This window comes from Humulus lupulus, chromosome 3 (genome assembly GCF_963169125.1).
Source record: "Humulus lupulus chromosome 3, drHumLupu1.1, whole genome shotgun sequence".
Taxonomy (NCBI): Eukaryota; Viridiplantae; Streptophyta; class Magnoliopsida; order Rosales; family Cannabaceae; genus Humulus; species Humulus lupulus.
The window spans coordinates 142001122-142027613 of NC_084795.1; the positions used below are offsets into that span (position 1 = coordinate 142001122).

The 26492-nt window shown below is 38.9% G+C and overlaps 1 protein-coding gene and 1 long non-coding RNA gene across 2 annotated transcripts; both read right to left on the reverse strand.

The window, feature by feature from the left end:
* Positions 1–826: 826 nt before the first annotated feature.
* On the reverse strand, positions 827–1511 carry LOC133821389 (uncharacterized). Its single transcript, XR_009887532.1, has 2 exons — positions 1454–1511; positions 827–1073 (listed from the first exon to the last, which is right to left on the reverse strand). It is a non-coding gene; the product is annotated as an uncharacterized LOC133821389 (long non-coding RNA).
* A 3119-nt stretch (positions 1512–4630) lies between these two features.
* LOC133825109 (cystathionine beta-lyase, chloroplastic-like) lies at positions 4631–26492 on the reverse strand. The gene is made up of 11 exons (XM_062258099.1): positions 26361–26492; positions 8390–8460; positions 8180–8271; positions 7846–7933; positions 7657–7768; positions 7171–7267; positions 6992–7073; positions 6794–6911; positions 6290–6397; positions 6102–6204; positions 4631–5010 (listed from the first exon to the last, which is right to left on the reverse strand). The coding sequence occupies exons 1-11, from the start codon at positions 26490–26492 to the stop codon at positions 4835–4837; spliced, it is 1179 nt and encodes a 392-aa protein (XP_062114083.1). The 3' UTR covers positions 4631–4834.

Sequence of the window (26492 nt, forward strand, 5' to 3'; positions counted from 1 at the left end):
AAAAGCCTACTCTATAGACACTGTAAACATTAATCCAATAAATATTATAGCAATATGTAGATCAAAGAGAGAAAGTAAAGGAAAGAAAAACTCAGTGATCAATCGCGCAATTCAATCTTCACTCTGACTCGTGATGCTCTTGATTCTCTGTTTTGTAGACTCTACAAAATGCTTCTCTACCTCTAGAAGAACTCTGAAAGACCTATTTACAATCCTCTAAAAATTTCATTTAAAAATAACCTAAAGTTTAAAGTTTTAATTAATCATACGAATAACACCTAGGCGCTCAAGCATTCAATAGCCTAAGAAACCCAGAAGCGCATAGGTGCTACTATTCAAGTACCTAGTCTCTCGGGCGATTTAATTTCTTCAAGTGCCTATGGTGTGATGGGTTTAAAGTAAGGATATTTTTTCTTTTACGTTTCACAAGGCTCATATATCACTACAAGAAAAAGTGCTTTTAATAACACCGAAAAAGTGTTATCAAAACATACCATAACACTTTTTGATGTGTTAAGACCGACTATGTTATCGTAGGTCAGGGTACTTTACATAACACTTTATCATTGTTATACAGATGTGTTATCATACTGTCAACGATAACACAATTTCTGTGTTATTTTAATAAATAGATAAGTGTTTAATTATGTTATTTATAGTCGATTATATAACACATTTCAATACTTATAAATTTGTGTTATACTACACTTTAGTATAACACATTTTTTATGTTATACTACACTTTAGTATAACACATTTGTTATATTAGCTTAGAGAAACATAATCTTTTTTTACTTGCACAAAACTAGGAAAACAAATATGAAAGTTGAAGCCAAATAAGGTAACATAAATAGATTTTTATTAATTACTCAAATGTAATTACAATATTTAGTCTACTATTCTAGGCTTAAGAAATCATATTACAACATAATTTATGCCCAATTCAGATTCCTTTATCACTAAATACAAAACAAGAAATGTATACAAAAATTAGTGAAATACATTCTTCCATTCTAAAGGCATCAACTACAAATGTTGTCAAGAATTGCTCCAAAGAAATCATCTCAATATACCTGCACATTGTAAAAAAAAAGTCCTTTTATTATTAAGAACATAAGACTTAAGCAAGTTTCCACCTGTAAGCATATAAAGTTTAAATTAAATTTGTAATAACTCCAAAACTTGACGAAACAGCAAGGTATAGCAAGATGTACTACCATGCAAAACAACGACTGAAGCAACAAAACATGCAACTAAAAACAAGGCTCGTGAAATGTATCAAGATAACAAATATGTCATTCTCAATGATCAAAAAGTATGTGAGGAAGAATTGATTCCAGAACTCTAAATTCTGTCAATATATCCCCAAAAAAATTAAAGAATAAAAACAGAATCACACTTTGACTTCTTATATAACAAAATCATAAAGAAAAACAATAAAATAAAAATGCACCTGGAAACTTCTTTAGCATCTTTAATATAAGGTTTAGCCCAATTTCTGCAATAAAACTAAAAATAAAGTTGGAAAAAAGAACTCTTTCTAATAAAAAGAAAGAAGAATGTCACCTGGAAACAAGATAATTCTTTGATAACCTTAACATTTAATGAATGAAACATACCCCTCTTTAGATTAAAAACCTTCATGATTTTCTTTATTATTAGCTGCATTAGATGAGTGGACAGTAGAAGCAAGGCAAACTGCAACCAAGAAGCAGCCACACCAGGGAAAAGGATCTCGGCTCTATTAATTCTATTGTCTAAAAAGTAATTCAAGGTTGTTCCTGTCACCATTAAAGATCGCAACAGAAGCAAAAAATTCAGTATCTATAAGAGCAACACAGACAAACATCAACATTTAGAATGGTCAGAGAGAGAGAGAGAATGAAAGAAAGGACCTATAACAACTGCTATGCTTGCAGTGATCACTTCTGTGACTGATAAGCCAACAAAAGCCCAAGCATACTGAGTTGAGAGATTTCCAAGACTAAGTACCACCCCTCCTGCCATTGCAAACATCACAAAAGGCCAATTATCCTGCACCAATCACCCTAACATGAATTGAAACCAAATACATACAATACAATACAACTCCATTATGGCAAACATATGAAATTTTCATTATGTTGTGTTCCTTATCACTGGTCTCTCCAAATAGCACCACATTCATCAAAGAGAATAGAGAATGAATGAACTAAACTTTATCAATACTGAATTAATCATGAGAAGGACAGCCGAAAGAATTATATAAAAAAAAGAAGAGGAAAAACAAAAAATAATGGATTCTAGACATGTCTCATAATAATTGGTCCATTTTATTAAACTTCATGGAGACAAGACTCACAATAAACAAAAGCTTCTGTTTTGGGGGTAATCTCTGAAAATTACATAGGCCAAAAAACAAAAATCTAATGAATAAAACATAACAGCAATACAAGAGCATGTGCAATATTCATATTTCTTAAATATATATACACATCTAAATCCCAGACCAGGCATAATCTATAACAACAGAAGAAAAAGAAATCCCAGACCAAATGCAATATTCATATATTTCATAAAATTATGCATAAAACAATATGAATCTACTTTCTCTAGTATAAGTATAGCTGTAATATCACAAAGATATCTTTCAAGTATAGCTGTAACGAATGACTCTGTATATGAATATTAATGCTTTATTTAGTTTCTTCTTCTTTAGACTATAAGTATCTAACTTTTAAATGTTTCTATATCTTGGTTCCCATAGGTATCAAGTGTTTTCCTTTGTTACAGAATAAAGATTGTAGGGAAAGATAGAAGAATATCACAGGCAGAAGAAAAACACTTTATCTGAGATATAGTTGATTTCTGACCACTTTTTGGTCAAGATTGACGGTGGAAAAATAGATCAAACATGATAATACAACTTGAAACTTGCATTAAGTTTACTAGTTTGGATTTTAATTATAAGGGGGTTGAATTAGTTTTAAGTTGAGGTTTCTAACTTGTATAATAAATGGGTCGTTTATAGGGTTGACTTGCCTAACTAAAAAAATTACGTGTAGAAAATTAGACACGTGTTTGTTTATGACTTTGACTTTATGTATTTTATGTATTGGACTATGAGATTATATTTATAGTTAGATATAGTTTTTTTGTGAAGGTTTCTTTGTTTTAATCCACCATGCTTTTCAAAGCTAGCAACTTTACTTAGAAGTTAGAATTTATTTGGCTAAAGGAGTTTCAAAGCTTCAGTCTCAAACCTAAGATTCATGTCCAGCTAGTAGAGAGAAATGTTTGCTCTTCTAATTAGTTAGCCATTTACTTAAAGATTATCTAAGTTAATTCTGTTTGATCATCCAGAAATAGTCTTGTACATTTTTGTGACAGTAGAGTATAAATGTTTTTTTGGTTTTATTCAACCTTTTTCAGTTTGTTTAATGAACTTACTTTCTGCTGCTTCTGCAATTCTCCTTACAAACTCATCCTTTTTATTTATGCCTCGGAATTGCAATCGCATCAACTGTATCAATAACAGTGTATGTGGTAAAAGCAAATATTAATTTTCACATTACAACATTAAGCAATTTATCAAAATTACATATTAAAATTGTAATAATGTGTAAAATTGCAGCTTTATAACAACAATCCAGACAACCAACCATTATTTTGGCATTCTAGAATCTGAAATACACATATTTTATTGCTTCCAAAACTATCTCTTAACTAAGTAAACAACCAGTGAATCTAACACCCAAACTAACACAGAATGGAACGAATTCGTAAACTCTCACCAAAATTTTCTGAAAAATAATTATGACTGACCCACAAAGCATATTATAAAAAGAATTATGATTGTCCAATACCTAAAAAAAAATAGAATTTGAACATATGGATACATAAAAATTTATTACAGGGAAACAAATGAAACAAATGATACTAAAAGTCAAAAGCTACCTGCCAAATTTATTTTCTATTGGAAAAATGATAAAATTTTGAGGTATTGATATCCCAAGACACGAGGTAAAACCTAAAACATATACGTTTCTCATAGAATTACAGTTAGCAAACTGCATGATTAAGATTCTAAAAGCATCCTATACCAAAAAAGAAATGATTATAGTAAATAAATTCAACAGAAAGAACTTCAAAAAGAAAAATAGAGGTGACCAAGTCCAGAAATAAATAAATAAAATCACAATCTAATCAAAGAAAATACAAGAATGAAGATTACATACCATTATATATTTGTATATATTTCACTTTGCCCTAAATTATGTATTGGACAATGATGAGTCATGACACAGATTTCCTCTCTTTGCTTTAATTGCGCCCCATATGAACCTAATAGATTATATTATAGAACCTGTGAAAAGTGAAATAATAGCCAATGGAAGTTCTGTTAGCAAAAGCAACCCAAACTATTATTAACAAACAAAAAGATAACATGTTATCAAAATCTTGTATTACCTGTTCCTCTAATTGCTTGATTTTATCATCCTTCACTTTCACAACCTTTTTCTCCCTGACAACATACATACACAACATTCATGTTATCACAGCAAATAACATTACCATTTTATGCGACCATACTCTTGGCTGAATATTCATTTATCACATCAATATATAATCACACAGGTAAGCCATGAAGTTGGTTCAAAATGAATCACACTCAAACTATTTGCTATCATTGGTCATCCAAAGCTACAGAAATAAAATTGGGAGATGACTGCAAAACATCATATTAAGAATTGCTGCTAAAACTAACAGCTTCCATAAATTTCAGCATATATGCACGCATTTTGCGGCAGATGCAAGTAGTTGTTCTTTAACAGTCAAACTAGAATGAACATTGTCATGCAGGTCTAGTTCTAAGTGCATGGTTTAAATCGGCAATCAGATCATTCACACCTTCGATCCCAACTGATATACGAACAAGATCTTCAGTTAAACCTCGGGCCTGGCACACTTCAGCTGGTATGCTAGTATGAGACATGAAGCAGGACAGGCTTATGAGAGACTTCACACTCCCTGTTAACAGATGAAAACTACATTGTAAGTGCTGAAGGTGAGAAATTTTTTGAACCAATTAGCATATATGTCAAACTCAAAGCCAAAACTTTATTCATCTCAAGTGATTTTGCAAACTTAAAAGTTCGTCCTTGAAATATTTATAGTTAAGAGTAAACAAGAGCTACATTCAATTTCAAATACGAGCTAGAAATTTTCAGAAAATAGCAGAGACCAAATACAATATAGAACGATTCATACTTGGAATAGGACTATAGATGGTATGAAATTGTTACATCCCTTTATTTCAAATACCACTTCTCACCCCACTCAATGTCTTAATCATCTCAAGCACCTCGATTATTTGAGGTGCACAAAGCGTGCGCCCCAGCAAAACTATTAGAGCATCTCCAATGAAGTGTCAAACTGGTGATGCAGTGCTAAAATATAACTCACTTTAGAAAAAAGTTGTTCCAATAGTGTACAAAAACTTGGCCAAATAAAACTTTAGCACACAATATAGCATGATGCATACTTAGATAACATTAATTAATAACTTATTATTTATTTTTATGCTATTTTTATTAATTTATTATTTTTTTAGTGTTAGCATTAAATGTAAATGTAGGCTTTTTAATTCTTTTTTATTTCTTGTGGGATAATAATAAATAAATTCTTTATATTTTAAATAAATATTGAATGAGCATTAATAGATGATTCATTTTTGCATCAACTTTTACAATTGTGCTCTAAAAATTGTGTCAAATATGTGACTTATTGAATAGCATGGCCTGATAAAATGCATAAGTTGGGCATTCAAATTAGTTTTAGTTTTAGTTTTTTTTTTTCATAATCTCAATCTGAGGAATTCGCCTTATTCCACATAAGGAAAAGACCTTGAACCTGAATCAAATTTAAACCTTAGTTATATCTTCCTTTGCTCAACCATATATATTTTTTTATTTTTTATTTAGGGAACGATACTTGTTTTGATGGAATAATAAGACAAGTGTGATACCCTTTAATCACACGAGGATTAGACATTTACAAAACATAGTTCCTTTGCTCAACCATATGTGAAACAACATAAAAAAGCCAAAAGGGATGCATACCAAAACTGACTGCTATGCTGAAGTACTTGGTACTTTCGACAATATGCTTTGATAGTGCAATTGAGCCAGTCAAGAAGCTCAACACAGATCCTGCACCTGTAGCCTGAAAAACATATCCAATTAAGTTTTGGAGTAAATTGGTTTGATATATTGCAGCAACAATCTCAAGTTACTTCTGATGCTAGTACCTGACAAAAATGCAAATCATGTCCAGGATGATCAACAAGGCCTGCATAGTTAACTTTCGTCACCCATGGATGGGACGCTAGAAACTCAGCAATCGTTTGTGCATTACTCTGCCAAAGAAAGAAATGCATTAAAATATACAATATAGTACTCCATATAAGTATTAACTTTACAGCTTTGAAATTAATGTAAAAGAGCAGATGGTACAGCAAATATTTGCATCTGAAGAATCTCATGTTAAGTTAGAAGGTAAAGCATTAATTACTAACATAATTCAAACTTACCCAAGATGCACATCACAAGTTCAAGTACATATAACAGAGTTACAATATTGTTTTGAATTAGTTATGTGAAGTCAAGACAATGTATATGATAAATGACCAGGCTATAATTCATAACTACAAGAAATAAATATTAAATAATTACGACCTTAACAAGTCAGAGCTTTACAGTTGTAAAAAAGGATTATAAGAAAATTATAAAGTGATAAAAGCATGAAGTTTTACCTGCTGCTTCTCTATTCGTAAAGCCATTGTCTTAATTCGTCGGAAGCATAGCCAACAATCAAATGGAGCCAACCCAGACCCTTCTGCATTTTGTAGAAAGTACAGCTCTTTTGCCAATCTGAAAAAAAAATTATAATAAGGGCCTGAAGTTATAAAATATAACATTACAGTTCACAGTAAAGAAAGTCCATGCATAACCTTTCCCCTCTTACAGCCAGTACACCTGCCATCACATCATTGTGCCCAACAATGAACTTGGTAGCTGAGTGCATAACAATGTCTGAATGAAAGATGAATGAATCAAAATCCAACAGTTTTATAGAGGAAATAAAAAATAGTAATCTGTAGAATGTAAAGTTCATGTTTTATATTGCTACCAGCTCCTAGTTCCAGAGGTTGTGACACTACAGGAGACATTATACTGTTATCCACCAAGACAAGAGCATCATGAGCATGAGCCATTTTAACTATTTCCTGAAGATGCACAAAATAAATAAAGAAAAATAATTGCACTTTAAAAACATTACCAAATCATTCAACTATGACATTTCTGGCAACAAATAATTGAATAACTACTTAATTCTTTTATTGATTCTATCAAAAACAAGTTTAATGTCTAAGAAAATATCAGACAGCCAAGAAAGATCGTTCTCTACCTGGGTTACAATAGATATCCAAGTAATTCATCAGCCTTTTGAGAAAGGATAAACCCACACACAGCATATAATTCAAAGAGTACAAGTGTCATATTTGGGCATTAATTTAAGTTTATCTTCTCTGTTTCTTTTATGCATTTACCATGAGTAACATTAAAAAAGAGAGAATAAAAAGGAATGAGAAAATATAATAGCCAGATATCTTACACGAATATTAGAAACCATTTGTCGAGGATTTGTGGGACTCTCCAGCCAGACAAGCTTTGTCCAGGGACCAATTGCAGATGCTATTTCATCTAAACTAGTTGTATCAACTCGTCTACACATTATAAGCATGATACTTTCAGATTTTACTCTAAGGCTTCATAATATATTTGAAAAGTGAGCTACACTTACTTCACCACGACCCCTGTCTTTGGAATTACTTTTGACAGCAACCTATCAGAACCACCATAAATGTCATCTCCAGCAACAATCTCTTCACCTAAAATCACATTATTATATCTTAAGAAAAAAAATTCAAATAAAACAGCAGCTACAAATTCCACCAAGGGACATAAAGGCATAAACGATAACCTAGTCATTAGAAAATATCCACAAGCCAAGAGATACCTCTTCATGGTAAATTTATTTTATAAACTGAAGGATCCAAATCCATCTCATATGTTAGACAAGAATATATCCACTTTAATTCATTAAAAATATATCCAATTCATTGGAATATAAGTACCAGTCCCAACAAGATGGGCTACAGCAGACAGAGCAGCCATTCCACTAGTGACGCAAAAAGCACGATCTGCTTTATCCAGTTTGGCCAAAAGGCTATACAATAGAATAAAGCTCAGCATAAAAAAAAACTCCCAGAACAAGGAAAAAGTAGCAATATTTGAGATTATACAACAATTACTTTGACTCATATTAGTAACAAAAGAAATCAGACCTTTCAAGAACATCTCGTGTAGGATTTCCACTTCGAGTATAATCATAAGGACCATTTTCTGTTGCTGAAGGCTGCAATTATAGCATATAACAGTCAAGTTACAATGAAGCTTAGAAAGTAAGAATTATATATATAAAGTTGTAGAGATTTGTCACCGTTCGCCTGGGTTGTCACTCCAAGAAAGAGGCGCTGCTCACAACTGTCCACGAACGGTCTGCCCATGCCCAAAGTAAAGAGAAGAGTGTGAGATTTAGAGGGAGAGGAATAATAGCGATTGAGTTCTTCAGATTGAAATGAGTAGAGGAATATAAAGGACAGAGGCGGCTGGGTTTGCTTTAGTAGAGAGGGTGATAATGCGATGAGAGATTTAGCGAAGACATAAAAATAATCCAGATCTGGAATGGGGAAAGAGAAGATAGGTAGAATAGAGGAGAGAAAATGAGAGCTCTGGGTTTAGGTTGAATATTGTATGGGAAATTCTAAGAGAGAATAGAACGGGAAGAGGGAAAAGGGAAGACAAAACTAGACTTGGGAAAGTATAACAATACGTTTTCATTTTAGTTTGCCACTTAACAATTTCAAAGCCCGCCTTTATTTTAACTTTCATTATTCTTTACCGCTTTTATTTTTACATTAGATATTATAATACTTTTTGAATAAACTTATATTTATGTGTTGTGGAAAGTGGTATTTGGTGTAGTGTGTAGGGTTTAAAAATAAAAGAAAACAGAAAGAATATCAATAATGTTTGGATTTGTGCCCTTAAAGCATATTAATGTATGAACGATTACTGTTGAATAAATAAAATTAATATTTTGCACTAATATTTGTATTTAATTATACATGTCATTTATCATGAACATCCAATATTATTGATGTTGTCTCGAATTAAGTATATGCATAATGATATATGTACAAGAGGATTTAATTCAAGATAATAATATAAAAATTATCTGTAATTGATGGGTGTCGTATGTCGTATCAAATTTAATTATATTTTTTATTCACTTATTAGAACAAGGACTATGATCCAATTATTATTCAAAATAAGAACTAAATTGAAAATAGAACGAGATTTTTAGTTTTAACAGCTAAAAACATAAAATGAAATAAATATCAAAGATTTAATAACTAAGGATGTAACGATATTAAAGAAATAGTCAAGAATTACTCTCCACATTTAACAATCAATCTATCTACAATGACGAATAATATTCCATATTCCCAATTAAACTATTAACCCCGCAGATAACACTTTAGCAGTCAATTATCTCAGTTTCCCTATTATACTTAATTAAAGTTAAGCGCTCATAATTAACCCTTTTTACCGAGCAATAAACCCATTAAGCATGCGATCTATTTAACCTAGTAAAGGCATTACACTTCTTAGAAACAGGTTAATCTAGGCAAAAAATTCATTATGCATGCAATTCATTTAACATAGGTTCTATTTTTCATCACAATCAAAATACCTGTCACAATACTCTAATTGCAATTTATCACTCTACTTAGAATCATAAACTATTAGGTGAATAGAAATCTTAAGATGATAGTAGAACAATTGAAAACCCAAATTAGTGGTCATCTAATTTTTTTTTTACAAGATTCATAACATTCAAATAGAAAAATAGAAGGAATTTAATATAAGGTAATGGAAGGGATAAAATTCATCAATGCATTCAAGATCTCATATCTAGGGTTTTGAAATAACCCTCAACTATAAAGAAAACTACTCCATAATCACATTTATATTCATAAACATAAATATTCAATGAAAACAAAAGAGTTTTGACAAGAAAGAAAAAATAGATTGAAGAATGTTATTGTTGATGTCTTGTCTCCTCCTCCAATGCTCTAGCCTCTAAAATTTACAATCCAAAGTTATAATAAAAGTTAACCATAATCCCTTTTATACACACCAAAAATTACATTTCAATTTGAAATTTTAAGAAAAATGTTGTTGCACGGCCGCAGCCACTGATTCCTAGTGGTCGCAGCCACGAGGAGTTTCTGGGCCAGTTTCACATGGAGGCCGCGACCAGGAGATTGTGGAGGTCGTGGCCACTACTCGCTGAATTCTAGGGCGCGGCTAGTAAATGTTGGTGGCCGCAGCCATAGCCCAAAATCTGCTCGCGTGTTTTTTCTTCATAATCTTCAACTTTAAGCTCAAACCTCGGGTTTAAGGACTTCTAAAACACTTTAAACTTGTTCCAAACTTCATTTTATCGAGTTATATCATTGCACATCCATTCCTAACCACAAAAATTTATCAAATTCATCAATAATACCTTAGAAAATATTTTATGGCTTAAAAATCAAAGACTTGTAAAACAAAGCTAAGAACACCTAAAAACACTTGAAATTAATATTATCTAAGTCCGAAAAGATAACAAATATAATACCCAAAATACCCTTATCGAATTCCCCCACACTTAGACTTTACTAGTACCTTAGTAAAACTACTAATAAAAACTAAAAACTAAACAAATTAAACATAAGCAATGATTTTGTCGAAAGCATTACTTATCTCAAAGATTGATCAACCAAATGAGCTATAAGAAAAATCTGAATTCCACATTCCTCATCATTTCAACTCAATGTCTAGTCACCATTTAAAACTCAATATATTTATGAATATGCACAATTAAACATACCAAAACATAAACATTCAAATCAATTTACACATGCCATAATATGTTTTAATGTGTCATATATGATAATATTTTCATGAAAAACATTCACTCCATAGGCATTATCTAGTTGTTCTCCACTAATGTAAACACACATAATCAAGAATAAAAAGGTCTTTAAAAGCTTCTAATGTAAGGCTAAGGTTGAAGGTAGATGAAAAAGGAATATTTAAGCTTCAATCACACCATAGCCTATATATTTTTGTCTATTCTATTGATCTTCTCACAAACTTCCCATACAATTAAAAAATAATACATAATCTGTCCCTTTCATTATTTTCACATTGATCTTGCAATTTCCCCCACACTTATAATTTTGCAAAAGCTTCTCTTTTTTTTTTTCATATTTCTCGGTGTAGATGTTTTTTCTGTTCTTTTTTTCTTTTCAATACAATTCATTGGAAGAAATAGTAAATCATATACTTTCACATTATCAACAAACAAACCAATACAACTTCCCCTTCTTACAATACATAACCACCCCACCAAATCAAACAATCGTATAAAACTATGGTATAATAGGTCACAAAAAAAGATAAAATTTTCAGGCTACAAAAGTTTAGATATTGGCTTATAAAAGAAAAAAAAAATAGTCATTATGGCTCAAAATTAGGAAACTAGGATATTCAATTTCATAGGTAAGCTTGAAAGGCTCAAATGATCCAAAGAACATGCCTTAATCATCTTCCTAATCATGTGTACTTCGGATTTTGCCTCAAAAAATTGATCAATGATTTCTAGAGTGGTTAAGACTATATATATAGATAATACCATGCATAAATGTCTCCAAATACTAGTGAAAAATAAATCTAATTATAAACACATTATGTTTAAAAATCAAAGATCAAGCTTAAGTAACAACCACACAAGAGTTAAGCACATAATTCATGCAGAATTCATCAATTTTCTAGGAATAGTCTCATCTCAATCAGAAGTTTTATCATAGAAAAACAACTTCCAACATAGCCATGATTATGACAACCTAGACAAACTAAAAATGTAAAAAAAAAAAACAACATAAAAACAACACAACATAATAAAAATAAAATCAAAGTAGTTTAGTTTCAATTGTTCCCTTCCCCCACACTTATACAATACATTGTCCTCAATGAAAAATAGTGTAAAATAAAAGATAAAGGAAAATAAAAAGAAAAAAAATCCCTTATTCATCAGGCATATCTGCTTGATCATCTTCAGCTTCCTCCTCGTTCTCATCATCTTTCATCATGGGAATAGGTGGTGGATACGATTGAATCCACTATGGTGCAGGTGGATAGTTTACCATCTCCATACCAAGGTGTATGGCATTCATTCTGAAACATTCATCTTGATAACTAGTCCACTCAATCATGCGCTATTGGTGTGCTTGGAATTTAGTACGGTGAACATGCAGCTCTTGAGAGGTATTGTACAGAGATTCCTCTACAAGTGCCATACGGTCCGCCAAGGTCATATTTTTGGTTGATGGCGGTTGCCTAGCCTGAGTTTAAGAAGATGAGCTAGCCCTGGTAGTGTCAGTGACCTTGAAGTGAGTGATGGAGGATCTATTTAGTATATGCATGGGCTGCAACAAATGCTCTGAAGGATCCCATTTCACACCAGCCTTAGCACACATAGTGATAATGAGATGGGCATGGTAGAACCCCTTAGAAACATGTTTGAAATCGTTATGAAGGGAGGACTTAATCATGCGCCGCACATCAATTGTTTTCCCCTTCAAGATGGCATATAAAAGTATGGCAGTATCCACATTCACATCACTGACATGTTTAGTGGGAAATAATTTTGCATTAATAAACTAATGCCATGCTTTTAGAATAACTCCCATCGCCTCTCACTTAACATTAATGGGATAACCTGTTTAAGTTAACTTCCATTAGGTATTTGGCTTGCATAGAAATTGGATAATCTCATTAAAGTCAGGATTATCAACTATTTGGCTATACTCATCATTGTCTATGCTAGGAATCCCATAAAATTGATCTATGGATACACTTGACAATTCACAATAACCCCTCTCACTGTAGCCATAGTTGTGACTCGAGAATTCCATTAGCATAAAACTCTCTTACTATAGGGATTACTGCAGCATCGAGTTGTGAACAAAATTTTGTCCAATTTATTTTCTCAAGCTCCTCTGCAATGGATGTGTTATCCAATGAATTAGCATTTGTGACGTGGCGAATAATCTCTTGACACGTGGCTGACACCTGGAGCGTCTGCTAGAGTATCGACCAGGAGACACACCAGAAGCAGGACAGACCTGTCTTTACCACGACCAGACTGGTCGGTGGTTCCGCTGGCAAAACAACATTTATGGAAAGATCTTATGTATCCCGAATTTATTTCATGCAATCTTCTGAATATCCCATGATTCAGGGGATAATATCTGTAACAATATTGGGCAACCCTCCATGAGCCTATAAAAAGCAAGAGATGGCTCATGGGAAGGGACTTTTGGGCCCAGAAATCATAGAGGTTATAGAAATTATCTGAGTAAAACTTGTATTGTTTATGAGGAGTGTTGAAACTCATTGAACCCAAGTTCTTTGATCACACTTTTGGTCCCATATCAATATCATTCTAAGTGGACGTAGGTCATTACCAGATCCTGGGGCCGAACCACTATAAAATACTGTGTTTTCTTTACTTTTGTCATTACGTTATTATCTATACATATTCGTCTATATCATTCATATTTTGACTCCGTGTCAGTTGGCTAAATCGTGGGTCAACATTCTGGTGCTTTCATTGAGAGGACGATTCATCATTGTTGATAAAACTAATGGCGAAAGCAGGGAAGAAAGCTGCTCAGACCGTCGCCGCTGCACCGTCGAATCCGCCACCTCCTCCTCCACCTGCAAGCATGGCGGAAGATGAGCCGCAGCTAGATTTTGAAGAGGAGGAAATGGACGATGCGACTTTGAACAGCACCTTGGGCACGTTGCAGGAAGAGTTGGCTAGTCTGAGAGCCAATCAAGAGACTGCCGCAGAAGCTATGGCAAGGCAGCAGCAGGAACTTGATCGTCAGCGGGCGGAGTTAAGCGAGAGACAAGCGGAGGTGGATCGCCGCCAGACCGAGGCCATGGCAGCCCTTGAAGCGACCTTGCTGTTGGCCAGAAATCAGGCCGCGCCTGCCTCGCAGCCTAATCAACCTGAAAATGGGCCACCCCAGGGAGGTCCCAATCCTAGCCCACCGGTCCATCCTTCAAGTCCGCAGAGGCCTAAACAGCCCCAGATGCCCCATGACGACGTCCCACTGGACCCTGAGGCAGATCCACCATCTCACGCTGCTCGAGGTAATCCCCCGCAGCAGAGGCAGAATAGGGCCGAGCGACAGCCTCGTAGTCCTAGATGCCGCGAGAATGATGGGCCACACCAAGCGAACAGGGGTCACTACCCTCCTGGTAACAGGAGAGACTCGGAGTTAGGCTCTGCGGTCCGTGGATCCCAACGGCATGATAATGCACGGGGACATCGCGACCAGCGCAGGCCACCCTCTAACGCTCGGGGTGTTTCTGCCAGAGACGGAAATAGAGGGAACAACCAGTCTTACCACAGCCAGTCGAAGTTCAAAGATGGCCACGGCTACAACGAGGCTGACTCAGGGAAGGACAATGCTGATGGGAGGAACGGAAATAGAGGTAAGAGCAGGAGCCAAATACCTCAAGATGATCAACCAAATAGACAAGATGCTGGGGGGCAACCCAGGCAAAATAATGTCTTCAACCGGCTCTGAGGTAGCGAGCAACGGAGAAGAGAGGAAGATCTAAGAGACATACTCAATGATCGTCGAGAGAAGCATGGTGAGAACATCCCCCCAGCAGCAGAGACCGTAGCTATTTCTACTGCGTTGCAAGCCCAGATAGACGCACTAAATCAGGCTGTGCAACAGCTGGTCGGAGGAAGGACCTCTTACATCGATCACGATAGAAGAAAAGGCACTCCATTTATCCAAAGAATAGCCAACGCAGAAACTCCCGGCAAGTTCAAGATGCCTACGCTCCCAAACTTTGATGGATACGGGGATCCCGTCTCGCATGTGAATAAGTTTGAAATCCAGATGGACATTCAGAAGGTGTCCGAAGACGCTCGGTGCAGGATCTTTCCTGCAACACTTTCTGAAGCCGCGCAAAAATGGTTCTTTAAGTTCCCACCTGCCAGCATAGTTTCCTGGGAAATGTTCGTAAGGGAGTTCTACGGACAGTTCTACGCAGGTCGTGTCCACCCGACCGAAGCAAACCAACTGGTCGAGATCCGCCAGCAAGATGGAGAATCACTAAAAGATTACATCCAGCGCTTTATGCGAGCGGCAGCCGGAGCAAAGACAGTCGGGGACGAAGGAAAAATGATGGCTATAACCGCGGGAGTGAGGCGCCGTTCGCCCCTGTGGAAAAGTCTTCGAAAGGATGGGGTCAGAACCACCCAGGAGTTCTTAGATCGAGCTGATCGGTATATCAAGCTCGAAGAAGCCATTGCCGATGATGGAAAACCCTCGAACAAGGGTAAGAAGGCTGCCGAACCCGCCAAAGCCGCCAATGGCACCAAACCAAATGGCAATGGCAAGGGCAATGGAAACGGCAACGGTAATGGCAAGAATGGTGGGAAACGGCCACACAATGAGCCTTCCACCTCCGACAATAAACGAGCCAAGGGTAATCGTTATGAACCTAGGTTCACTAACTACACTGCCCTCGTTGAGTCTCGAGGAGAGGTTTACCAGGACACAAGCTCTAGTGTGCCCTACAAGAAACCTGGGCCCATTCGAAAAGACATTTCAAAAAGGGACACTACCAAATTCTGTCGTTACCATAACGACTACGGACATGACACCAATGAATGCAACCAGCTAAAAGATGAAATTGAGTTCCTCATTAGACAAGGACACTTGAGAAGGTACGTACGGGCCTCGGGAACTTCCCAACGAGAAGCTCCAGGTGGCAACGAGCAGACGTCGGCACGCCAACGCTCGCCACCATTACAGCCTGCCCCCGTAGCCGGAACACTTTTAACCATCTGTGGAGGCCCGCACCTCGCAGGAAACAGCGGAAAGGCTAGAGAACGATATGCTCGAACTCTACGCCACGACCAGGACATCGAGATGATGACTGTGGAGGACCGAGCGCCGAAAAAGGCCCGCTCAGAGGAATGCGGGATAACCTTCTCTGAGGGTGATGCCCAACACGTCCGGTTCCCACATTCCGATCCGCTGGTCGTGGACATCCAAATGGCCAATATGATGGTAAAAAGAGTACTGGTCGATACAGGAAGTTCAGTGAACATCCTGTATAAATCAACGCTGGAATGCATGAAGCTGTCCGTGAAGGACTTGGAGCCCTGCAATCAAACCATATACGGCTTCTCTGTTGAAGGACTCGCACCAGCCGGAATGATCAAACTCCCAGTGACAACGGGTACAGCGCCTGCCTCAAGGACATTACTCGCCACTTTTGTAGTGGTCGATTGTCCTTCAGCGTATAACGCAGTTATTGGGCGACCCATACTGGTTGAACTGAGGGCCATCATCTCCATGTGGCATCTAGCCATGAAATTCCCAACGGACACAGGGGTAGGATGCGTTTTGGGAAACCAAAGGGAAGCCAGGGAGTGCTATAACGCCTCAATCACAAAGGAAAAAAGTGGAGCATCGAGGAGCGCTACCCCAGAACGATTGCAGATGACGGAAAACAGACAAACCCAATCAGGTGGAAAAGTCACCAAATAGGGTGTTGCCCAAAGTGAGGATATAGATTTGGATCCTCGCTTTGGGGATTTTGAAGAAAATGTTGGACCCGTCGAGGACCTGGAGGAGGTCCAGCTCGATGAAAAAGACCCGACCCGAATCGTAAAGGTTGGGAAGAATTTAGAACCTACCGCAAAGCAGGCGCTGGTGGAATTCTTGCAAGAGAACCAGGAAGTTTTTGCCTGGTCACATAAAGACATGGTCGGAATAGATCCTGCAGTGATCAGCCATGTCCTGAACATAAACAAAGTCTTTCCACCGGTGCAACAGAAAAGAAGGCTGCTCGATAAAGACAGATCAAGAGCCTTGAAAGAAGAAGTCGAAAGACTTAAAGAGAATGGGTTCATCAGGGTGGCATTTTATCCATCATGGGTCTCCAATCCAGTGCTGGTCCCCAAGCCTAACGGCAAATGGCGGACCTGTGTGGATTTTACAGACCTCAATAAAGCCTGCCCAAAAGACTGCTTCCCACTCCCGAGGATCGACCAGCTAGTCGATGCAACTGCTGGGCATGAGATCCTTTCGTTCATGGATGCGTATTCAGGCTACAATCAGATCAGCATGCATCCACCTGATGAGGATCATACCAGCTTTCGGACCGATACGGGCTTATATTGTTACAAGGTAATGCCTTTTGGACTAAAAAACGCAGGTGCGACTTACCAACGACTAGTCAACCACATGTTCAAGGAGCTGATCGGAGTAAGCATGGAGGTATATGTGGATGACATGCTGGTAAAGTCCAAGAAGGCTGAAGGACATGTGAGGGATTTGCGAAGGTGCTTTGATGTGTTAAACAAGTACCATATGAAGTTGAATCCCCTCAAATGTTCCTTTGGAGTCGGGTCAGGAAAGTTTTTAGGGTTTATAGTGAATTCAAGGGGCATCGAGGCCAACCCCGACAAGATAAAAGCCCTGATCGATATGAAGTCGCCAGAAAAGATCAAGGATGTCCAAAGTCTGACCAGAAGGATAGCTGCCCTTAGTAGATTCATCTCAAAATCAACTGACAAGTGCGTTCCATTCTTCAATCTACTTAGGGGAAATAAGAAGTTTGAATGGACGGAAGACTGCGAGCAAGCATTCCAGACAATAAAGGCTCATATGTCGCAACCTCCCATCCTATCAAAACCAATCGAAGGAGAGACTTTGTATATTTATCTGGCGATTACCGAAGTTGCTGCTAGTGCGGTACTGATACGGGAAGAAGAAGGCGTGCAGAAAGCTATTTACTACGTCAGCAAAAGGCTTATCGGTGCATAATTAAAATATCCACCGATCGAAAGATTAGCATATTGCCTAATTCTAGCCTCCCGAAAGTTGTGACCGTACTTCCAAGCCCATCCTATCATGGTTCTGACCGACCAGCCCCTTCGGCAGGTCCTCCAAAAACCTGAAGCGGCTGGACGACTGTTAAAATGGGCGGTCGAATTGGGACAGTTCGACGTAACTTATTCACCGCGAGCAGCAATAAAAGGGCAAGCCTTAGCCGATTTTATTGCGGAGTTCACCGAACTCCCCAGCAACGAGTTGTGCGAACAGCCTGAGGCGCTCATGCCTCAAGACAAGACTCCTTCGTGGAAGCTATTCACAGATGGATCATCTAATGAATCTCACGCTGCAGCGGGAGTGATATTGATAACGCCCGACGGGCATCGATTTCACTGCGCAATCAGGTTTGACTTCGCAGCGTCAAACAATGAAGCGGAATACGAAGCACTCCTCGCTGGACTGAGAATGGCCAGGGAAATGAATATAAAAGCGTTCGATATTTACCGTGACTCCCAGCTGGTCGTGAATCAAGTCCTGGGAGAATATCAAGCGCGAGGGCTAAAAATGATGGCCTACCTTAACAAAACAAAAGATTTGCTAGCGCAGTTTACAAAATACACCCTCCAGCAGATTCCGCGAGACCAAAATTCGAATGCAGACGCCTTGGCCAAACTTGCAAGTGCTAAAGATGCTGACACCTTGAACATAGTCCCAGTAGAGAGATTAAGTGAACCAAGCATCGATGCGGCCGAAGCCAGCATGGAAATTTGAATAGAAGATACATGGATGGCGCCTTACCTGGAGTATCTCACAAATGGGACATTGCCAGCAGATAGAAACAAGGCCAGAACTCTGCAAAGACAAGCTGCTAGGTACATACTGCTCGACGGTGTTATGTACCGAAGAGGATACTCAATGCCACTGCTCAGGTGTATCACGTCAGAAAAAGCTAAGGAACTCATGAAAGAAGTGCATGAAGGCTTCTGCGGAGATCACGCTGGGGGGCAGAGTTTGGCGAAAAAAATTCTCCGACAGGGCTATTTTTGGCCAACGATGAACGAGGATTCAATGGAGTACGTACGAAGGTGTGACAAATGTCAGAGGTTCTCCAAAATCCCACGAGCAGCTCCAAACGAGCTAAAGCAGATGCAGAGCCCGTGGCCTTTCGCAATATGGGGAATAGACTTAATTGGATCCCTGCCAACAGGAAAAGGAGGAGTAAAGTACGCAGTTGTGGCAGTTGATTACTTCACAAAATGGGTCGAAGCCGAACCACTCGCAACCATCACAACCAAGAAAGTTCTCGACTTTGTCATCAAGAACATTGTGTGCCGGTATGGTTTGCCCAGAAAAATAGTATCAGACAACGGAACCCAATTTGACAGCGACCTATTCACCGATTTCTGCGAAAGGCATGGGGTAATTAAGAGCTTTTCTTCAGTCGCACACCCCCAAGCGAATGGGCAAGTCGAAGCTGTAAACAAAACCCTCAAGGACACCCTGAAGAAAAGACTTGAAGAAGCGAAAGGAGCATGGCCAGAACAACTACCGGAAGTCCTCTGGTCGTATAGAACATCTCATCGAACAGCCACAGGGCGTACCCCATTTTCCTTAGCTTATGGGTATGAGGCCATGTTACCCGTCGAGATAAATCCCCCCTCACATCGGCGTTTAACGTACGATCAAGAGCAAAACAGCCAGCTAATGCTGGAGTCCTTAGACTCAATTGATGAGATACGAGAAAAATCTCAACTCCGAGTGGCTGCTTATCAGCAAAAAGTCGCCCGGTACTTTAACTCCAAAGTTAAAGAAAGAAGATTCAACGTCGAAGACTTGGTGTTACGACGAGTTTTCTTGAATACCCGCGACCCCACTGCTGGCGTGCCCGGACCTAACTGGGAATGACCTTACCAGATTGAAGAAGTCCTTCACCCAGGCACCTACAAACTTGCACGCTTAAACGGAGATCTCGTTCCACGTTACTGGAATGGAGAACACCTGCGCAAATATTACCAATAAACAGCCCTTCTTAAAGGACTGGCTTGTTCAAATTCTTCTATTAATTTTTATAAGTTTTGCAAAGAGGGTTAGCCACGGTGTATGGCTAACTGCTCGTATACGTGAGATTCTGTTTCAGAATCATTCGTAAAGACATGATTAGTCCATTTTTAATACGAAATTATAAGGGACTGTGCTCAGCCAGTCGTTCTTGCCAACCTTTGTGAATTTACATTTACAAATATTTGTTCACTACGTGTGTTGTTTTGCTGTATTACAAGTATCATTTTTCTGCATGAACAGGAATGTTCGAACAGGCCATGGTCAAGGCAAGTGACCAAGGACCTAAAGCTCCTCGATCACTTGGGGGGCATATAAGGCACATCGATAGCAAAGCATACTCTCAAGGTATGTAAACACATGAACAAAATGAGTGAAAGCATGCTTCAAGTACTTAGAGTATTTTTTCAAAATATATGTTTTGATAAATCATGACAAAGTACTATGCTAAGTTCGGTCATACGGACAAACGTTATAATAAGTAAAAATATTATAACACCAAGAGTTAAGCTTTTACACCGCAAGCATTGCTGCTTAGATGTAATTGTTCAAACAAAAAGATTTACTGCCCGTGCAGCAAAGTTTAAAAAAAAAAATTATTGTCTTTACATTGCGACCCGTGGGTCGCATGTTCCAAAAGAAAGAAAGACAGTTAAATAAATTAAGGGGCATGGGGGGCAGGAGGATCCTGGGCAACAACCTGGTCAGTCTCTTCCTCGATGGTTTCTTCGTCCAAACCAACGACGCTTGGGGTTGCTGGAATCGCGGCTCTTTCCTCCTCTTCATCCAGTTGAGCAGCGCACCGAGCCAACTCCGCAACTCTGACTTCCTCTGAAAGGTAGCTAAAGTCAGCACCCTGATTGTGTTTCCAGAAGTTATGGAAACATCGGAGTGTCGTCCTCTTGTACTTTTCCAGATTCTTGGAGTTGTCAAGCTCCGACTGCTGCACCTTGCCCTCGAGAGTGGCAATAGTCTCGTCTTTAGACTTGACTACCCCCTCCAGATGCTTGATCTCGCGGAGATGAGTTTTGTTGTACGATCGGTACTCTTCCCTCAGCTTAACCGCTGCATCTTTTGCAGCTTCAGCCGCGGACAGTTTGGTCACCGCTGCATCCCTCTCTCGGGCCACCGTCTCCAACTCCTTAGCATGTTTAGCCTCAGCAGCCGAAAGCTCCTCAGCCGCCTTCACCTGATGTTTCTCGAGAACTTTAGCCTCAATCTGCTCAAAGTAGGCCTGGGCTCGGGTACGAGCAGTGATGGCAGAAAGTAAGGCCTGTAAACGAAAGAAAAAGAAGTCAAGACTTATCACGAGAATTGAAAAAACAAAGACTCGAGGAGCAAAGAAATACTTACGCTGGAGATCTCGTTCAGAGTCCTGTTCAGGATCTGGTCGACTGGTAGCTCTACAGCTTGGATCATGGCGGCCCCAACACGCTCACCTCTGCCAATGCGTTCAATTCGATCCTTAGCGGATCGAATGGTATGGCTCACGAGCCTGGCCTTATGAGCCTCTTCGCGAGAAAGATGCTCCCTAGCAGGCGCAGGTGGAGGGTTGGACCGAGCAGGGGTGTTTTGCTGTTCAGAAGGAGCTGGAGGAGGGGTAGGAGTTCGCCCAGTTGGCACAGGACTTTGCACGGTTGGTGAGCCCTGAGGAAGGTCTTCTGGTCGACTCTTCTTGGCTGAAGGGCCTCGACTGGTTTCACCAGTTCGTTTCTTTGACCTCCGCTGAAGTTGATGGACTTCCTCTTCCTCTTCGGCCTGGTACATGTCAAAGATGTTGGGAGTCGACATATCTACATGAAAATAAACATAAGAGGTTAGTAAGGGAAGAAAAAGGTGAAAGTAAGACAACAGAAAGAAGATAATAAAGTGAATACCCGAACTACAACTACTGGTCGCTATACTATTGACTCTATTAATCATATACTCATTTTCTGGCATGAAGAAGTTTGGCCCTAGATTTGGAGCATATGTAAAGTTGCCATCCCCGTCAAACATGTGACAGGGGATTGGCAGACCATTTAAAAGCGAAATAACGTTACCATTGTCATCAGAAGACTCTCCCAAGTCAACAACTGGTTCTTTGGCCTTTTCTTTCCCCTTGCCTTGGGGAGCAGAAGGCCTTTCTGCAGAAGGGCTGCCCGTGGGTTCCCTGATCGTAACTCCTGTTGGCCTCCTCCTTGGAGAGGGCACAGGAAGTTGCTGCTCGGGAACCCCCCCGGCACTGGGTTCGTCCGTTTCGGACCCTCTATTGTCATGGCGAGGAGCCAGAAGGCCAGATGACCTCAAATTCTTTTCTAGTGTCAAGGTCTTGACACATTTGGTTGCGGCGGACATCTTGGCCAGAGTATCAGACCTCGACACCATGTCTGGTGTTGGGGTCGGGCGCAACCAGGGGCCTGAAAAGCAGATCGAGTTTGAGAAATGACGATAGGAAATACTATATGATAAAGTATTGACCAGGGCAAAGACAAATTTGTACCTCCTCTCGCGAAAGCCATGTTGTCATTGGATATATCCGGAGTAAAGAAGTACTCCTTGTTGTAATGTCCCACGTTTGATATGTGGGTGGTGCCACTCAAAAACGTCCGGCTAGTTTCCTGATGGCAGAAGTGAAAAAAGCCCGTCCCGTTGTGTTGGGGATTGGACTTGAGGTCAAAAAGGTAGTTAACCTCATGAGGTGAAGGTTCTAGCCATTTGTTAAGTTTGTACAGGACGTAGAGTGCAGCCAACATCCTATATCCGTTAGGGGTTATTTGAAAGGGAGCGACGCCGAAATAATTGGCCACCCCCACAAAGAAAGGATGAAGAGGGAGATAAGCCCCCGCTTCAATGTGATACCGAGACTAGGCGCTGTTTGCTCCTCCTGGACGGTTAGCCCTCTGCTCCGCAATAGGACGGGTAATGGTTACCCTCGTCAGGGGGTATTTTCTGAAGCAGTTCGCGACCATCCGAAGGGTCATCGAACTGGCTGGAGGAGTGTACCACTCGACATCAGGCGGATTGCGATGACGAGGACGAGCCCTGGTTTGGATATTGGGGTTAGGAACAAGATTCTCTCGACCGCTGGTCGAGGGAGCCCCCGCCTGCGAATCAGGCTGGGCAGATGAAGAAGGGTTACTTTCAGATTCGGGCCTTTTCTTGCCAGAAGATTTTGAACGGGCCATTGAAGGAGAAAGGTGCGGTCTGGATGAGGCTCGTGAGAAAGGTATCTGGTAGATGCGATCGGCTGGTCGTTCTTCTCCCTCGAGCAGTTGGGCGAGGAGGTCGTCGTCGATGGGTCTCTCACCTCCCCACAAATATGGCATCAAAATCTGCAAACAGAAGAATGGGGAGGCGAGGTCAGAGGAATCTAGGAGATTCTTAAAGTAACGCTGGTCGAGTATAAAAGCTAAGCCTTTATATAGCAGCATTCTAACTAAGTCTCTCTGCGCAAAAAGTTTAAAAAACGGACCAAAAGGGTGAAAGTGAAAAGTTTTTCTGAAAAACTTTTTCGACTCCCCTCACAACGGGAAGAAATTATTTCCAACTGGTTTAAAAAATCGAAATGCTACTTCGATCCTATGTCCTAAAAGGCACTAATCCTGGGTTTTAAACCTACTCAAAAGCCTACTTTGCCTACAAAAAACATCTTATATACAGGCATTCAAAAAAAATCAGAAACCAAGAGATTCAAACAGTACACCGTTTAAAAGCATGCACCACGAAAGGTTAGAAGAATGGAGTTTCAGAGTAACTTACCAAGGAAAGTGGTCGTGAAGATGGAAGTGAGAGTTTCGGGAGTCAATGAGCCCACCGTCTGATCCTACAGCGCAAAGGAAGGTTCGCCGGAGAGAGTAAAGCTCTGGTTTTTAGGGTTTTTCGACAAAGAGATGACGTGCGTAAAAAGGAAAGAAGTGCCTCAAGTAACCTTATATAAGTTTGTCTTGGGTGTTCAAAAGGCGTGATCATTAGTTTTCCATTTTCGAAGTATGGGGAAGCGTAATGGCCATCATAATTGTTTCTGGGAAACTGAAAAGCCTTGATTAGACAGGAGTGGTTTGCTTTTTTCAAGAACGCACGAAGGGCTCTGACACGTCAGGAGGGGTTACCGAAGGGTCGTTCGTTCAAAGTTTATTTACTGTTCGTGGTAAATAAACTTTGGGGGGCAAATGTTATCCAATGAATTAGCATTTGTGACGTGGCGAATAATCTCTTGACACGTGGCTGACACCTGGAGCGTCTGCTAGAGTATCGACCAGGAGACACACCAGAAGCAGGACAGACCTGTCTTTACCACGACCAGACTGGTCGGTGGTTCCGCTGGCAAAACAACATTTATGGAAAGATCTTATGTATCCCGAATTTATTTCATGCAATCTTCTGAATATCCCATGATTCAGGGGATAATATCTGTAACAATATTGGGCAACCCTCCATGAGCCTATAAAAAGCAAGAGATGGCTCATGGGAAGGGACTTTTGGGCCCAGAAATCATAGAGATTATAGAAATTATCTGAGTAAAACTTGTATTGTTTATGAGGAGTGTTGAAACTCATTGAACCCAAGTTCTTTGATCACACTTTTGGTCCCATATCAATATCATTCTAAGTGGACGTAGGTCATTACCAGATCCTGGGGCCGAACCACTATAAAATACTGTGTTTTCTTTACTTTTGTCATTACGTTATTATCTATACATATTCGTCTATATCATTCATATTTTGACTCCGTGTCAGTTGGCTAAATCGTGGGTCAACAGGATGGATAACCATGACGAATCTCCATATCAAACCCCCTCTCTTCAATCAACATTTTCTGTTTCTCTACCGCATCTTGATAGCATTTGAATTCCTCCTTAGAAATAAATTTGGTGGCATCAAATTGAACCTCAAATGAGGAAGCACCTTTTGGTATTCTTTCTAAACCTCTTTTGTGCCATTCTTGACTTCAAAACTCAGGGATAAGCTTCCTTGAATACAAATAATCAAGAACTAAGAGAATAATTCAAGATACCCCAAAAAAATCAATTCAAACTCCTCTAATTACTCGCACCAAATATCAACTAAGCAAGTAAATACTTCCTCTTCAAAAATATTCAATCAATTCCCCTTAAAATTGAAACACACTTTTCTTAGAACTTTCATCAAACACTTAGTAGGCGTAGAATAATCCAATAGTTAAAAATTATGTTGTAGTAATTCAATCTCCCCAAAATTGAGATTATCACTAATATAACAACATAAACACTTAATCTAAGCCAATGATCACACTATATAAGTAATTCATCCACCAAAAACAATATAATCCAAAATACCCCAAATCTTATTCTTCAATACTCAAAACCCAATAATCAAATAATCAAGAAAAGCTACTTACTTGTGATTGACTATAGAAAGTCTTTGGAAACTTGATTGTGTCAATGAAGCACCTTGAAACTAGTGGAAGAACCTCAATTGTCAAATTTGGAATCATGGGATTTTAGGTTTTGAAAGGGAATTTTTGTAGAAGATGAGGATTTTGGTGAGAATAGATGAAAAATGGTAGAGAATGAAGATTGATGATGAGAATTGTGATGATTTTGGGGAATAATTTGAGTAAAAATGAGGGGAAAATGATGAAATTTTGTGTGAAAATGAGAGCTTTTTCGGTTTTGGGGTCTTTGTTTGTGTGGGAAGTGGAAAAGAAATGAAATGCGAGTTTTTTTTTAAAAAAAATGTTGCTGAAATTGCACAGTGGTCGTGGCCTGGGCTTATGTTGGCCGCAGCCATTTTGTTCTGTTCTCCAGGTCGCGGCCTGAAATAGGGTTGGTTGTGGTCACAGGCCATTTGGTCCAAAAAAAAAAATTCTTTTGTTTTGTTTTACACGATTTTCACGGTTCTAAAATAAATAAAAAAATATTAAAACTAAATTCAAAAAGAAAAAAAAATTACATGGAAAAAAATAAATTAAACGAAAATGTCTTAAAAATAAATAAAATGCATAAATTTTAGCTAAGTTTAAGGTCGATAGCTCGACATAAAATCTTTTCATACCTCATCAACATATTACAGATCGAAGAGGTGAATCACAGTAGCTTGTTCCTCCTCAAAAGACTCATAATAAGGCTTCAATCTCTGGCCATTTATCTTGAGTATTTTTCCCATTGATGGACTTGAAATTTCTAGCGCTCTATGAGGATAATGATGTACCACTATGAATGGTCCAACCCATTCAGACTTCAACTTACCAAAAAAGAGTTTAAGACGAGAATGATACAGTAATACTTTCTGTCCCGCATCAAACGTTTTCTGAATAATTCTATTTCAATCGTTAAAGGCTTTGGTCTTTTCTTTGTAAATCTTAGAGCTTTCATAAGCAT